Genomic DNA, 15,844 nt, shown 5'->3' with positions numbered 1-15,844 from the left:
ACATAGTTCGTGAACTATATACATATATAGTTTGTGAAATATATATGTGTATATATATATTCAGCCATAATAAAGAATGAAATCTTGCTAGTTGCAATGACATGCGTAGAGCTAGAGTATAATGTTAAGCAAAATACATCAGTCAGAGAAAGACAAATACCATATAATTTCATTCATATATGGAATTTAAGAAACAAAACAAATGACCAAAGGAAGAGAGAGAGAGAAGTCAAGAAACAGACTCTTGACCATAGAGAACAACCTATACCAGAGAGGAAGTGGGTGGGGGGATGGGTTGAATAGGTGATGCAGATTGAAGAGGGTACTTGTCGGGTTTTTTTAAAAAATGTTTTTTATTTATTTCTGAGAGAGAGAGAGACAGCATGAGCAAGGGAGGGTCAGAGAGAGAGGGAGACACAGAATCTGAAATAGGCTCCAGGCTCTGCGCTAGCTGTCAGCACAGAGCCTGATGCGGGGCTTGAACCCATGAACCTTGAGATCATGACCTGGGCCGAAGTTGGACACTTAACCAAATGAGCCTGATGAGGGGCTCAAGCTCACGAATCATGCTATCAAGACCTGATCCAAACTCCAACATGCAACTGACTGAGCCACCCAGGCATCCTCTTTCACTTGGTTTTAAGGCAAAAAGGAGAGCTCCATGGTGTTGGCAGTCCTTAGCACTTTCCAAATGGGAAGCCTGGTTAGGTCCCCAACAGTATAGACTAAAAATCTATGTATTACCAGGATTTCAGCAAATGGTAATGCTGAGGCACCCCAGTCAGCAGGGGTAGTGAAAGGACTGGTCTCAACAGAGGAGTGGCATTTTCATGGCTAGCAATGACATCTGTGTTCCACCACTGGGGACGAGGAGTGACAATACAGGAAGGCAAGCCCAGCAGGGGAAACTGTCCCAAGATTAGCAGACACTGTGTCTGTGTATGAGTGTTGCATGCACTTTAGTTATACCTTTCCTAGTTATTAGTTGAAGGCAAGGAATGAGAACTGATTCACAGACAGGTGTAAGCTGTAGTCGTAATCCTTAGGAGTGTTAATTTAGGGCAAGAGAAATATTGGCAGACTAGATTTCCCCTTCATTTGCCATGTTTGGGTTTGGTGTCATAATTTAGTTGTTAAAGAAAATGTTTGGATTACAAGTTGTTGAGGTCTGAAAACTTGGATAATAGAAATCTATAATATAAGTAAATAAAACAGATCTTTGAAAATACGAAGCCTTTCCCCAATCATGCTAAGGACAGTCATACGCAGTCATGAAAATTGAGACTGTACAGGCAACAGAGCAGAAACATGTTTTATTCAAGGCAAGTTTTATTTGAAACACAAGCTTTATTTGAAACACAAGCTTTATTTAAAAAGGGCTTTATTTGAAAACGTTTCATTTGATACCAAACTACTTGTAGGCATTCTGGAGTCTCTCATTGACAGGCAAAAGAAATTAGATCATACATGCAACTGAGCAGAAGAAATGCTTTATTTGGAAAGAAAAGAACACTGCTAACACATCTAAATTGTTGGCTTTGTATATGATTATGAGGAAAGGAAAACCCTTCTGAGAAAGAGGGCATGTTCATGAACGAAATTAATATGTAAATGACATAGATAATAGTCTGTGAAGACAACCTTGCCATATCTTACAAAATATACTCATTGGAATCTTACTGAAATTAGATGGGAGATTCAGTTTCTGTTCTGGATACTCTGCCTTAAGATACGCAGCCTTGACATGACTACATCCCAGTCGGCATAAGCTCCTTCCAGATGACGCGATATCTCAGTTCCTGCTTCATAGCTACGTCGGCCATGAAGTAAGCGCCAGTTATCAAAAGTAATCACATCACCTAGACAAAATATTTTTTTCAATATGAATAATCATGTGTTTCAATGATTTGCAGAGCTAGAAAATGTAAAATGCAAAACACATTGCTACTTTGTTTACATCAAGAAACAGCATCTTTCTTTTCCTGTTTCTGTTTGTTTGTTTTATTTGTTTGTTTCAAGCTTTATTTAAATAAAAATGAAAAAGTTAACATACAGCGTAATATTTGTTTCAGGAGTAGAATGTAGTGATTCAACACTTCCATATAACACCTGGTGCTCATCACAAGTGCCTTCCTTAATCCCCATCACCTATTTAACCTGTTCCCCCACCAACCTCCCCTCCAGCAGCCCTCATTTTGTTCTCTCTAGTTAAAAGTCTGCCTCTCTCTTTCCCCCTATGTTCTTCTGTTTTATTTCTTTAATTCCAATACAAGTGAAATCATATGGTGTTCATCTTTCTCGGACTGAAAACTGTACATTCACTTTTTCAAACAATCAGGTCATTAATTGCAAACTGCTTTAGGCCTTTTGACATTTATAGTACAGGCTTCTGTAGACACTTTGATAATTTTTACTTAAAATATTATCTTTTAATAAGTATTTATTTTGAGAGAGACAGTGCATACGCACATGCACGCATGAGCCGGGGAGGGACAGAGACAGAGAATCCCAGGCAGGGTCTGCACTGTCAGCACAGAGCCAGCCAGCACAGAGCCATATCCCAGCCATGACCCTGGGATCATGACCTGAGTGAAAATCAAGAGTCAGAGGCTCAACCAACTGAGCCACGCAGGTGCCCCTAAAATATTATTTTTGTGTAAAACTTTGACATGTTCTTCCTGGTTGTTATTGACGTCTTACTTAGAAATATTTATTTCCAGTTTAACAACTTCAATAATTATAAGGATAATGACTTGGTCTGTCTTCCATGTTCCTAGTATTTTGTGTACATTATTTCTAAGCCTCATAAAAATGCCGAAAAGAGTGTTAGCTCATCTTTTCATTTGAGAAAACTGAGGCTCCAAGAAATTCAGGGATTTGCCTAAAACTACATAGCCATTAAATGGTGGAGCTATGAATCCAACTTCTATTTTTGTGTTATTTTTCTCTCATGATATTTTCATTTTATATGTTACTGCTCTTAAAATCAACCTGTTGTGACTTCCTATCGGTGGATTTATAAAGGTTTCCCCTATTACTTTATTATGCCAAAGATCAATTAAAAAACTAATCATAAGCCAAAAGAATCTTCCCCTTTGCCAAATCAACAGCAGAGAGAAATTTTGTTTTTTACTATAGAAACCAAAAGCCTCAAGTTTGAGATCACTTCACTGAGTAGAGGTGGTCCAGAACAAACATCATGCTCTCTATTCCTTTATTTCAAGTAGCTGGACTACTTCAAAAATATTTTTAATCTTTATTTATCTTTGAGAGACAGAGAGAGACAGATCATGAGCAGGGTAGGGGCAGAGAGAAAGAGAGACATAGAATCCCAAACAGGCTCCAGGCTCTGGGATGTCAGCACAGAGCCCAACGTGGGGCTCAAACCCAGGAACCATGAGATCCTGACCTGAGCTGAAGTCAGATGCTTAACTGACTGAGCCACCCAGGCGCCCTTAGCTGGACTACTTCATTTTTTTAAAATAAAAACTTTTACATTCTTTTTTTTTAATGTTTTATTTATTTCTGAGAGAGAGAGGCAGCATGAGCAGGGGAGGGTCAGAGAGAGAGGGAGACACAGAATCTGAAGCAGGCACCAGGCTCTGAGCTAGCTGTCAGCACAGAGCCCGACTCGGGGCTCAAACCCATGAACCGTGAGATCATGACCTGAGCCAAAATCGGATGCTTAACTGACTGAGCCACCCAGGTGCCCCTAGCTGGACTACTACAAATATCACTTCATTTCAGGTAGCGCTATCTCTGCCAGATCAAATAAGCTAAATGAGTAAACATTAATCATCTACTTCAGAATGAGAATCATAAGGATTATTTTATTTGTTTTCCAGGATAGAAGAATTAAGTAGAAGCCTCAGTTTGTATTGACTGGCTATCAGGATAGAAAATGTAAGTCATCAGTCTTGACATCAGACATGAGATTTCATTTGGTTTATAGCTTATCTCTCATGTATTTATTCTTTAGTTTGGCGGTTACTAAATTTTGGTGCAATTAAAGATTACCTATGAGTTTGTTAAAAATTATTTTTAGGGGCACCTGGGTGGCTCAGGCAGTTGAATGTCTGACTTCGGTTCAGGTCATGGTCTCCTGGTTCATGATTTTGAGCCCCATATCCAGCTTGCTGCTGTCAGTCTGTTGGCGGAGAGCCCACTTAGGATCCTCTTTCCCTCTCTCTGTGCCCCTCCCCTGCTTGCATTCTCCCAAAAATAAATACATATTTTGGGAAAAAAGTATTTTTAAGTCTGGAGAGGCAATAGAGCCTCTCCCCCACCCAATAGGAGTGGGGGCCAGCAAGCTGGCTGCTCACAAAGATTCAGTTATAAGTGTTCCACACACCATATATGTGTGAAACTGCTCTAGATATTGATCTAAGTGGTTATGGTTGAAGAAAATCCCTGCTTTCAGTTTGAGAAAATGTGTTCACTAACCTGGATTCATCTTGAAAGTAAACTTGGATTCTTTACAGTTCATGAGGTCAACAAACTCCTTCAGAGCAGCATAAAAAGGCTGCACTCTTTCAACAGGTACATCAAATACGGTGTCTCTGGTTGCATTATTGAAGTTGATGCGGATCACTTGGCCTTTATCATCTAATCTGTTTTTAAAGAGAAAAAAGTTAAAACTTATAAGCCATGAAGTATTTACTTACCTTTCTGAGAGTCAGTGTGTCTTGGAAGATGTGTTTGAAATACAGTACTAAAGAATCCAAAAACATGTAAAGAAGGTCTTAAGATTATCTGTGGTACAGTGTAGTCATTTGCTGTTTATTCATTCACCGAACAGTTTTTTTTCCTTTAATTTTAAATCCAGTATAGTTAACATACAGTGTTCTATTAATTTCAGGTGTACAATATAGTGATTCAACACTTCCATACATTACTTAGTGCTCATCAAGATATGTGTACTCTTTTTTTAAAGTTTATTTATTCACTCTGAGAGAGAGAGAGAGAGCTCATGGGGTGCGCGCTTGTGCACACAAGTGGGGGAGGGGCAGAGAAAGAGGGAGAGAGATATCCCAAGCAGGCTCTGCACGTCAGTGCAAAGCCCGATGTGGGGCTTGAACTCATGAACCATGAGATCATGACCTGATCCAAAGTCAGGTGCTTAACCAACTGAGCCACTCAGGTGCCCCAAAATATGTGTGCTCTTAAACTACTCACCTATTTCACTTCTCTTCTGGTAACATCAGTTTGTTCTCTATAGCCAAGAGTCTATTTCTTGATTTGTCTCTCTTCCTCGCCCCCCGCTTTGTTTTGTTTCCTAAATTCTACATATGAATGAAATCATATAGTATTTGTTTTTGTCATATAGTATTTTATTTTGTTTGGCATTATACTCTCTGTAGCTCCATCTATGTTGCAAATGGCAAGACTTCATTCTTTTTTATGGCTGAGAACTATTCCATTATATAAACACATATACCACCTCTTCTTTATCCATTCATCTATTGATGGACACTTGGGCTGCTTCCATATTTTGGCTACTATAAGTAATGCTGCGATAAACACAGGGATGCATATATCTTTGTGAATTAATGTTTTTGTATTCTTTGGGTAAATATTTAGTAGTGGAATTACTGGATCATATGTTGGTTCTATTTTTAATTTTTTGAGGAAGCTCCATAGTGTTGTCCACAGTGGCTACACAGTGTGCATTCCCACCAACAGTGAATGAGGTTTCCTATTTCTCCACATCCTCGCCAACACTTATTATATCTTATGCTTTTGATTTTAGCCATTCTGACAGGCATGAGGTATATCTCACTGTGGTTTTGATTTACATTTTCCTGATGCTTAGTGATGCTGAGTATCTTTTCATTTTAGAGATCCATTTAACAGATATTTTTTTTGAAATCTTACTACATAAATATCTGAATGATTCAAATTGACTTAAAATAAATGTTTCTGAAAGATTCCAGTTAAAAGGGTTTTTTTTTATGTTTAGGGTAATGAATTCATTCTTCATTCTTTAAAATAGTAGCTTAAAATATTTTTATGTTACAGTTCATGGGTCAACCACTTTATTAAGGTTTTTAAGTATGATTTTATTGAAGCATGATTAGGAAGAAAAAGATATTTTCTAAAAGTTTAAAATGTACTGTTGTAATTCAATCCTTAGTTTACAGGTAGGGGAACCAAGACACAGTGAAAAGAAGAATCTAGCCTAAGATACTTTCTTTGTATCTCTCTCTATATACACTATGTATCTTACTATATAGGCTTCTAGAGACCAATACTTTAACTCATTTAGTGTTGTATTCTTAGCACTTAACATAGAGCCTGGACATAACAGGCAGTTAATACATATTCATTGTGTATGCTACTCTCTATATTTTTTTTAGTACCTGGGGACAGTACCAATGTCTTTTTAGTATTTTGGGTATAGTATATTGTGATCACTCTATCCTTCCTTAGAATATGGTTCATGATCATGACAATGTAAGATAATGCTACTTTTTTTGATGTAAGAATAGATGCCATTATTTCTGCATTTAGTTTATGCTGGTTGTAACTGGCACATCATGAGCATGGTCTAGGCACAAAAGCAAAAGGAAGAGATTAAAAAAAAAACTTATTGAGAAGGTAAACTTTCAGCTAGTCCTAAAGCATCTACCAACTCTCTCATTTGTTTATATAAAAACAGGAAGGATGGATGAAAACTGAAGTTGGGCAAGGAAGGTGGCCCAGTACTTAGGCTTGTTCCTGGGCCAGCCTGAGAGATGGTACCATGAGCCTACATTTGACTGGGACCCAGACCTGACGGGTCAAACCGAACAGACTGACATGTGTGCCAAGGCTTAGTGACAACGATTTGGGGTCTAGATCACACTTACCTGACCAACCACACAGAGCGAACTGTTAACAACAAATCAGGGTACAAGAGGAAAATGTGACTGCCTATAGTATCCAAATTGTAACTCTCTGGGTCCCTGTGTTTTGTGACTCAGCTTAATATTTAATCCTTTTAGCCAAGGGCAATTGTAATGGTAAACTCTAAGAACTGGTCATTAGCTGCAACTCTTTGCTTTTTGATAGTGATAGAAAACTACCTATCGGACCCACACTGGGGGGAAAAAGTGAAAGAAAAGAATTGGTTTTCAATAAGGCTCTTGGACTCTTAAAACCAGAATTTACATATACTGACTAAAAAACAAATATGACTGAATAGGCAAGGAGAGCCTTCTTCCTTCCCCCCATCTTCTCTACACAGAAAAAGAATATTCTGTGCTTTGCAGATTGCAGCTTTATGTACAGAGAATCAAGAAGTTTCAATCAGCAGAAGACTGTAGACCTCCAGGTTTGAGTGGCACAAAGGGCAGTTCTTGACCTTTCAATTGCCTGTTGGAGTTTACACTGTGGGTTTCAGACCCTTTCAAAGTTTCTGAGACCATTTTGCCTTTTTATCGTATCTTTGATATTCTAGCCTTATTGCTCCTGATCCACTTTCCCTCTCACTCCCAGTTTTATTTTCTGTACATATAATGGTAACATCCTTTGTGCCATCCTCTATGTCACTGACAAGGATATCATGACTTTGAAATTTCTTGGAGGTCTTCTACCCATGCCAGTCTAGTGATCTCTTTCTTTTTTCACTAACACTGAAATTTCTTGATGGAAATGGTTATGCTGGTAATGAGCTCTCTCTTTTATGTGTGTATCCCCACATATCAGTGAAAGGAACTTTGTGACTCCTTCATTTAAGAAGAATCAGAACTATATGCCCCATGGACTATTGTATTTCACTTTCGTTTCTTGAATTCATATATATAGATAATACTAATCAATATGGTCTCTTTCTCTCTGTCTCTTTTTGTTTGCCTGGTGTTTACTTTCTAACTGAAAAAAAGAAGACACAAATTCATTATTTAGCATTTTTAGCAATGACATGAGGGGAAACAGGAAGCAAAGTTAGTTATGAGGTCCAAGGAAGACATTATTCTAAAGACTGAACAATGTTAGAGGAGATGATTGGTTGACATCTTCAAGATCAACCTAAAATGCAAAATGTGAGTCTCAGGAAGCAGGAAATTCTGCATGCCACCATAGAATGAAAGGGAGGTCCAATTCAGGGTTCCATGATGAAGAAGTATGAAGAGCCCCCAAATATGAGGAGTAACTGGCTATAGACTAGCAATATGTAAAGGGTAAACATTTAAACATAAACCAGCATCCTGGTGACTACAAATCAGCAAAAACAAAATATCATCAGTGATGCCAATAAAAGATCCCAGTGAGAGGACTCATAGAATCATCTCTTGCAATCAGAGTTGGTGCCATGAATACTCCTCATCAGTTACAATAGTGGATCTCATTGAGAGATGTGATATTTGATGGAATTTCTTGAATTTGTTGTAGGTAAGTCACTGTTCTTTGCCCACCACATCACATTTTATTAAGATCTGCAGGAAAAAATTATTTCACACTTTAGAAGTATCTTGAATCTTGCAAAGTGTTTATGTTTCCTCCTTGCTTTGGTCTATAGAGACTCACAGCTAAAACAGAAATCTATCATGAGTAGATGTGTTGGACTTTATAGCTAAATTTTTGCTAGCTAAAATTTATCTTGTCTTTTTGGAGCCAGGCACTGTGATAGGGCAATCTATCCATTGTCTCTATAATTGCCCTTTTGGTTATATGTGGTAGGTATTAATATTACTCCCTTTTTACAGGCAAAGAGACCTAATTTAGCAAGCCCAAGTCACTAGGCCATGATCACAACACTAACAAGCCAAGGAGTGGGAATGGAATTCATGTGACTGAACTTGTAATCCCTAGGATGTGCTGCTGTATGTAACCTAATCCCATCCTTATGATTTTTTTCCTAGTCTCTTTGTTTATTTGTTATTATACTGCATTACACCTAACTCTGCCAGCAGCCTCCAAGATCTTTTTGTACTAGATAGAACATAAACATCTCAAAAGTGTTTAAAATTTAACTGTGAGGAAGATTAAATTAATCCAAACACTCCAGAGAACAACTCCCTCAATTAATTGAAAACCCTATTTATTTCACCTCCTGTTGTTAAAAATACATTTCAAGCAGATTAATGTTAATCACTTGATATTCTCAAGGGATATCCCCAAGAGCTTGAAAATGGCCAAATTCTAGAATTTTACTATAAAAAGCAAGAAAGCCAAATTATGATTCAGATGACATTCAATCAATCTCACTTACTAACTAAGGGTTATTTGCTTGTTTGTTTCACCTCCATTCCCTAGCAAGCAATTATGTTCACAACAAAACTGCAATCTGTCATAAGTTCTTTAGGCAATCTGTCATAAGTTCTTTAGGCAATTTTTGAAGAGGTAAAACCGATCTGTTAAAACTAGGACCCCAACAGTTATTCTCTTTCCCACCTTGATCTGACCACTCAAAGAACATTATTCTGAACTGGAATTTATTTTTGATGGGTGTGTTTCTCTCATACCCTTCATCCAGTCTGTCAGGAAAACATGCTGTTTCAACCTGCAAAATACATCCACAAATAGACACTTCCCCACACTGCCACTACCCCCATGTTGTCCCATTTTCGAGTTACCCTCACCTCCAGCCTGCTGTCCTGCAGTGGCTTCCTGACTGGTCTTCCTGTTCCTGCCTTTACCCTTCTCCACTATATTCAGCACAGCAGCCAGGGTGATCCATTAAATCACCTTTTAAATGGTGAGCCATTTAAAATGTAAATAAATTTATATAAGTTTAAGTGTCTCTCTTGTAGTCAAAATTTTGCAGCAGCTCCCTATTTCACTAGGAGTGAAAGGCAGTATGTTTTTAAACAATGGATAACAAGGCTCTACATGAGCTTAACTCCCATCTGACTTCTTCACTTAACACTGCTCCACACAGGCCTCCTTGCTATCCCTTGAACACATCAGATGTATCCTTAGGGCCTTCTTAGGACATTCTCTCTAGCTGTTTCTGGAAACTGCTTCTCTTCTGAGCAAACTCCTTAACTCCTCTAAGTTTTTGCTTAACTATCACCTACTCAGTAAAGCTTTTCCTCAACACATATTAAGGATTCAAGTTCCATCATCCCTAAGTCTTTGGTTCTGCAGATCCCCATTATTCTACCCTATTACACCGGTTTTTCTTAAGTACTTAAAAAATGCTTTAACAGTCACTGTAATTTACTAATTTGTTTTCAAATCTCGAATTTTCTCTTCCTGCATTAGACTTGAAGCTGCACAAGGGCAGGAATCTATGTTTTGTCCATGGACGTATCCCAACCACTAAGAAGAGTGGCTGCCTTTACTAAATACCTGTTGGGGAGTTGATTATTAAATGACTTAATTTTCATACGATGTGGCTGTTTCTCCTAAAAGAAGAACACAGACTCAACTCTAAAATTGGAAACACCCCCAAATTCATGAACTGAGGTCTGATTAAATAAATCATATCCTAGAAACACAAGGTAAGATAATTATCAAATAAAAGGCTAAGTTTATGGCCTTTGTAGATACTTGGAAAAATTATGAGGAAATAATGTTAAATGAAAAAATAACAAAATGTTCTATATGGGGAAATATGGTTTTGGTTGGCATTGATTTAGGCAGACATTTGCGTCTTTTTATCAGCCCATGGGGTTCAGATGAAACTAACTCTGCTCCAGAGATGAACGTGTAATCCAGGAATGGTCAGTTGGAATTCTCTGATTTCCTGGCCATGGTGATTGCTCCAAGGATGAACTTAAATACACATCGGGCAGTGGGTCTTCTAGTTTTGTTATAGATATTGGGAAATGAGGACTTTCTTTGTGTGCGATTACAAGCTCTAAAAACAATGAAAATATAGAGCTCCTATTGAAATCTTTGAAAATGAAGCCAACACAAAGGATGGCAAAGCTATGAGATGAAGAAAAAAAGAGATCAAATTCAGATGATGTTGTTTAACATCAGATGATGTTGAATTTACCTAATTTAAGATAGATTCTTTCACTTCTGGCTGAAGGGATTTTGACTAGTACAATTTTACTGATTAAAATTTGTAGAACTTGTATTTTAAGAAAATCAAGTATATATAGTCTTAGTTATTTCTCTTATATTAATTAGAGAGATTTCATGGAATTTGACAAAATTATTTTTATGATGAAAGCATTCTTTTTTTTCTTTTTCCCTCTAAATTTGGATAAAACTGTTAATGAAAAGTAAAGCTCTGGAGTTAATCAAAGGCCTTCTGTTTAAGGTTTACGTTTAGGTTATGAAGCTTTTGCGGTCAGCTGTTTAACTGCTGTGAGAAATGTATAAATAGTACTTACTCTATAATCTTGTGTTTGGACTGTACAGAGAAATCACAGTAATCCACTCCAATGTCTGTAAAGTCCACGAAAGTGGAGGACAAAATCTGGAATGCTCGAGGGTTTTTTTCCTTGAGCTTTCGGCAGACATTAAACCCATCCACAATTTCTGAATCACCCCCAGTGACTGTTTGTTTTATGCAGTGCAGAAGCTGAACCTGTGAAAAGAAATAGAGAAATGTGTTTTGAAATGATAAACATGCTTTTTTACACTGTTAAAGATTCAGACAGATATGAATGCACTAAAGTCAACAAAATTCTTAAATCTCTTTTGTGTCAGCAGGGAAAGGGGTTGGAGAGAAAAAGTTGCTTTTAATCAACACCCTATAGTTCAAACATTCTTTCAGCTTGAGACTTGAACACAGGCATGATAATATTCATTGTAAACAAAAGGTAAAGATCATAATGGTGACAGGGAGTGAACACTTCATGTTGGAGAATATATGTACTTCATATTGGCTTCACAGAGGTGGTGAGATTTAAACTGGACAAAGGAGGCTGGATAAGATTTTAGATAGCTAGAGCAGAATGAAGAAAGCAAATTAAGTGCAGTGATCATGGACATGCAAAAATGCACACTTCAGAGAATATCAAAATGTTTGGCTGCAATAGGAGGTCATGACTGAAAAGAATGTCACTTCTGAAAAGGATAGGTCCAGTTGAAAAGGTAATTGAAGCCCTCATCATGGAGTCTTGAATGTCAGATGAAGAATATTGGACTTCCTCTTGGGCACAGAGGGGAATCGTTAAAGGCTTTTGAATACGGACGTAATGTAGCCAAGGCTGAGTTGAAGGATATTAGTCTGGCAGTATTACATACAGTTTTTAAAGGGGGGAGCTAGTGAGAAGGTAACTACTTAAGAATTTAATGAGACAGTTCAGGTATAAGGATAAGAAGGGAAGGGAGGTTGGATGGAGCTATAAGGATGAATAAGCCCAAGAAGCATTGGGAATAAGAAACCAAGAAGATAGTTACTTTCACTAAGTTTTAGGGGGAAATGTTTGACATTATTTATTTTGAAAAGCAAAAAATAGTAAAAATTAAAAATACAATTTTTGGAATGGAGTTTATATGACTCCTTTTGCTAAGTTAGAATGCATGAGTGATTTTGAATACCTAAATTTAGACTCAGATTTTCTGCATAAAGAAACGAACACTATTTAGCTGTGAAAATTTCATTCTAAGTTAAATAAAAGTAAAAGCCAAGTCAATAGTTCTTGTAAAAAGAAAGAGGCGAATATGATCAAATATCCAGACCAGGGGGAGCATGAGTGGGAGAAATATCTGTTTGACTTGGTTATTTCCATAGATGGTCTAGAATAGGGTGATCCATTTGAACTTTCTGCAGTGATGGAAATGTTCTTCCACGCTGCCCAATACAGTAGGCTCCAGTCCCACATGGCTATTGTGCACTTGAAATGTGGTCAGGGTGACTGAGGAACTGCATTTTAAGTTTTATTTAATCTTAATTTAAATTAAAATTTAAATGATCATAGACTACTATGATAGTCTGGATATTCTGGATAGTGCAGATCCAGAATACAAATCCTGCTTTGTTTTCCCAAACAGCACAGATTTTCTCAATATTTTAAATCTTTTATACATACTTCTTCTCAAATTATAATTGTACATTTATCAATTTCTTATATCAGCTCTTAGAATTTGATACTTCCATCTCCATTTTATGGAGACCCAGAAATGAAAAGACTGGGCGGCTAGTAAGAACATAGCTACTACATGGTCAAACTGACATTCAAACCTTGGTCTATTTGCCTCAAAATCCTCATAAAGTGAGTCCTTTCTTATAAAAAGGGAAACCCTTTTACAGGACTCTTAATAATTCAGTACTGTGTGGGGTGTGTATGTATGTGCTTTGTAAACGTAAGTTCCCATTTCATGTTGATTATCTGATGTTAGGAGAGAACTAGTCTAAATTAATAATGGTTCCACCCTTAAACTGATTCCAGTTTTTAAGCTTGAAAATATATGTGCATAAGCTGACCAAGTCATCTTAGAAAACCATTTCATCACCAGGGCGATGAAGGGTGAAGCAGCATGAGTAACAAGAGGTAGAAATGAAAACATCAACCTCAGGTCTACCAAGATCCAACAAGGCAAGAAAAAAAAAAAAAAAAAAAGAAGGCAGGCCTCTCTATTTGAGAGAATCAGTGTTCTTTCAGTCCTCTTAGATCTTGCCATAATGGAGCCACAGAATATTTCAAATATAAGTCTTTCTAAAAAATTAACTGATATTTTTACATATATGCAGTCTTATTAAAAAAAAGATGGCTGATGGTGCCAGACATCACTTCCATTGCTAATTCAAAGGCTAAATATGCTCCTGATGTGTATAAAATCCAATTTTATTCCATGTAAGTCACTCAGAACCCAAAAACATTGTCTTTCTAAATGTTACTTTATGGCAGCATGTGACTTTTGGCTCAAAGACAGTGAGCAAAGGAACATCCATTTCATTAAAGATGTGTCTCCTTATCCCTGCCCGACATGATCCAAATTCATGAAACTCCACTCTCAACAGGTAACTCACTATTCAGATCATTTTGTCTGCACTGAAAAGAAAAGTGACTTATTCTATATGTCATAAAAAAGCTCAAACTTTAGTACAAAGACCCCTGAATGATTCAAAATGGAAACTTGAACAATAGCACAAACAGGTGCCTACATTCAAATTATTCCCATACTACAATCTAGATATTTTAAGAATCATCTTTCATTTAAAAATCTTCTGTCAGGTCTTTTCTCCTTGGATGTTTCATTTGCTGAAGGAAAAGGTACAACTCTGTGGTGTTTCTCTGCCTGTTTATAGCATATCTATGAAGTCTCTATTACATGAAAGGTGCTGAGTTAATCTCGCAATACAGAAAAGTCTAAGATTCATTTTCTGTATTTGAAGAGTTTAAATGTATGACAAAGCCTTTGCTCATCACATTATACAAACTATGGTAATTAGAAAGTCCAACTCAAGACCAGCATGATGTGGTGAAAAACTGTACAGAGGCCTGGATTAAGTTTCAAGTGTTCTATTAGTCGGATGTCACCCTGTGAAAATGTTTAACCTTGCTGTGTGTCATTTTGCCCACATTTCGTCATTCTAACATAAAAAGACATAATCAATCATCTCCCTTAAAGAATGTTAGGAGGGATCAAAGTAATATAAGGAAAAAGACTTTGAAAAAGTCTAAAATGCTATGAAAATGTCAACCATTATATGATACTTCAAGAATATTTATAAATCACTTATAAAAGTGATTATGTAATCACTTTTCCTTAGGCTTTCCATTTTAACCCAGCAATAAAACCTAAACTCATAAAAACTAGCAGATAATTTAAAATTAAAATAGAATCTTTAGTTTTCTAGTCTAATCTTTTAAACTTTGTTTCATCCAACTTCTCCAACCTCTCTTTGGTTGATGAATTGAGCTGATTAGTTTGTCTTTTAACCCCCAGAGTTTTAGAGAACTTTCGGGGCACATTTAGAACAAATCACATTGTGTGTCTTCCCTACCCCTCATCTCCACAAAAAAGGTGACTATAGGACTCATGTCGTTACCATCAGTTTGTCCAAAAAAATCAGGCGGTGTTTTACAGACAACAAAATAATCTAAAACATGTGAAGTTAAATATTAAAACTAGCTTAGCTAATACTGGTGAGGAAAATGGGTTAACAACTAGGGCATGGAGAAAACTTGTTCAGTCAACACGATGAAGAAAAATAGATTAATTTTGATTTTGACCCATTTTGTCTTCACTCGCTAGAGAATTGCTCAAAATGTCCACTTCTACTTACCTTTGAAGATACAGATTTCAGTGTGGTTATTTCATTTAATCTCATTTAGCTATAAAAATAGGAATAAGATATCTTTTCAAAGGTAGTGTCCTGACCATTTATTTCTTGGTTTAACAAAATGATGCTTTTGTAAATATGTTAGTAAAATGACAATCATGTAAAAATGCAGTGGCAGAGTGTCCTTCCAGAAATTGTCCTGAAGCGTTTGTGGTTCTACAAACCCTCTGAGCAGCTCCCTCCTTGAAGAGGAATTGGATATATGGGAGAGTAGATGGTTTCCAAATACAGTAAAACCTTGGTTTGCGAGCATAATTAGGTCTAGAAACATGCTTGTTATCCAAAACACTTTTGTGTATCAAAGCGAATTTCAAGAACCATTGGCTCAGTTGTGGTCATGTGACATTCAGAATCATGTACTACTCATATTGCAAGACATAGCTTGTGTATCAAGTTAAAATTTATTAGAAATGTTTGCTCATCTTGCAGAACACTCGCAGAACAAGTTGCTTTTGATCCAAGGTTTTACTGTATAGCCATGGTTATTCTGCTCCTTGAGTCCACACCCCTTTGTAGTGAGTCTCTGCAGCTCATAAAAGGTGAGGTTTACTTCCTCACCTCTTGAAGCTAGGCTAAACTTAGGACTTCTTTAGACTAATGAAACATGGCAGAGGTGACATTGTACCAATGGCTAATGTAGATCTCAAGAGGCCTTCATGTTTTGGTTTACTC

The 15,844-nt window shown here is 37.0% G+C and overlaps 1 protein-coding gene across 4 annotated transcripts in view; it reads right to left on the bottom strand.

The window, feature by feature from the left end:
* Positions 1-1,309: 1,309 nt before the first annotated feature.
* BBOX1 (gamma-butyrobetaine hydroxylase 1) overlaps positions 1,310-15,844 on the bottom strand; it is a 61,509-nt gene continuing 46,974 nt past the window's right edge. For all 4 annotated transcript variants that reach the window (XM_077761429.1, XM_077761430.1, XM_077761431.1 and 1 more), the window contains 3 exons: positions 11,268-11,464; positions 4,444-4,610; positions 1,310-1,859 (listed from right to left, as the gene is read on the bottom strand). In XM_077761429.1, the coding sequence (XP_077617555.1) occupies positions 1,699-1,859; positions 4,444-4,610; positions 11,268-11,464 (525 nt within the window). In that variant the 3' untranslated portion in view covers positions 1,310-1,698. The remainder of the gene's footprint in view (positions 1,860-4,443; positions 4,611-11,267; positions 11,465-15,844) is intronic.

Source organism: Crocuta crocuta, unplaced genomic scaffold, assembly GCF_008692635.1.
Source record: "Crocuta crocuta isolate KB4526 unplaced genomic scaffold, BGI_CrCroc_1.0 scaffold884, whole genome shotgun sequence".
NCBI classification, from domain to species: Eukaryota; Metazoa; Chordata; class Mammalia; order Carnivora; family Hyaenidae; genus Crocuta; species Crocuta crocuta.
Note: the sequence above shows the minus strand (reverse complement) of the source record. Positions and strands in the feature narration are given on the sequence as shown.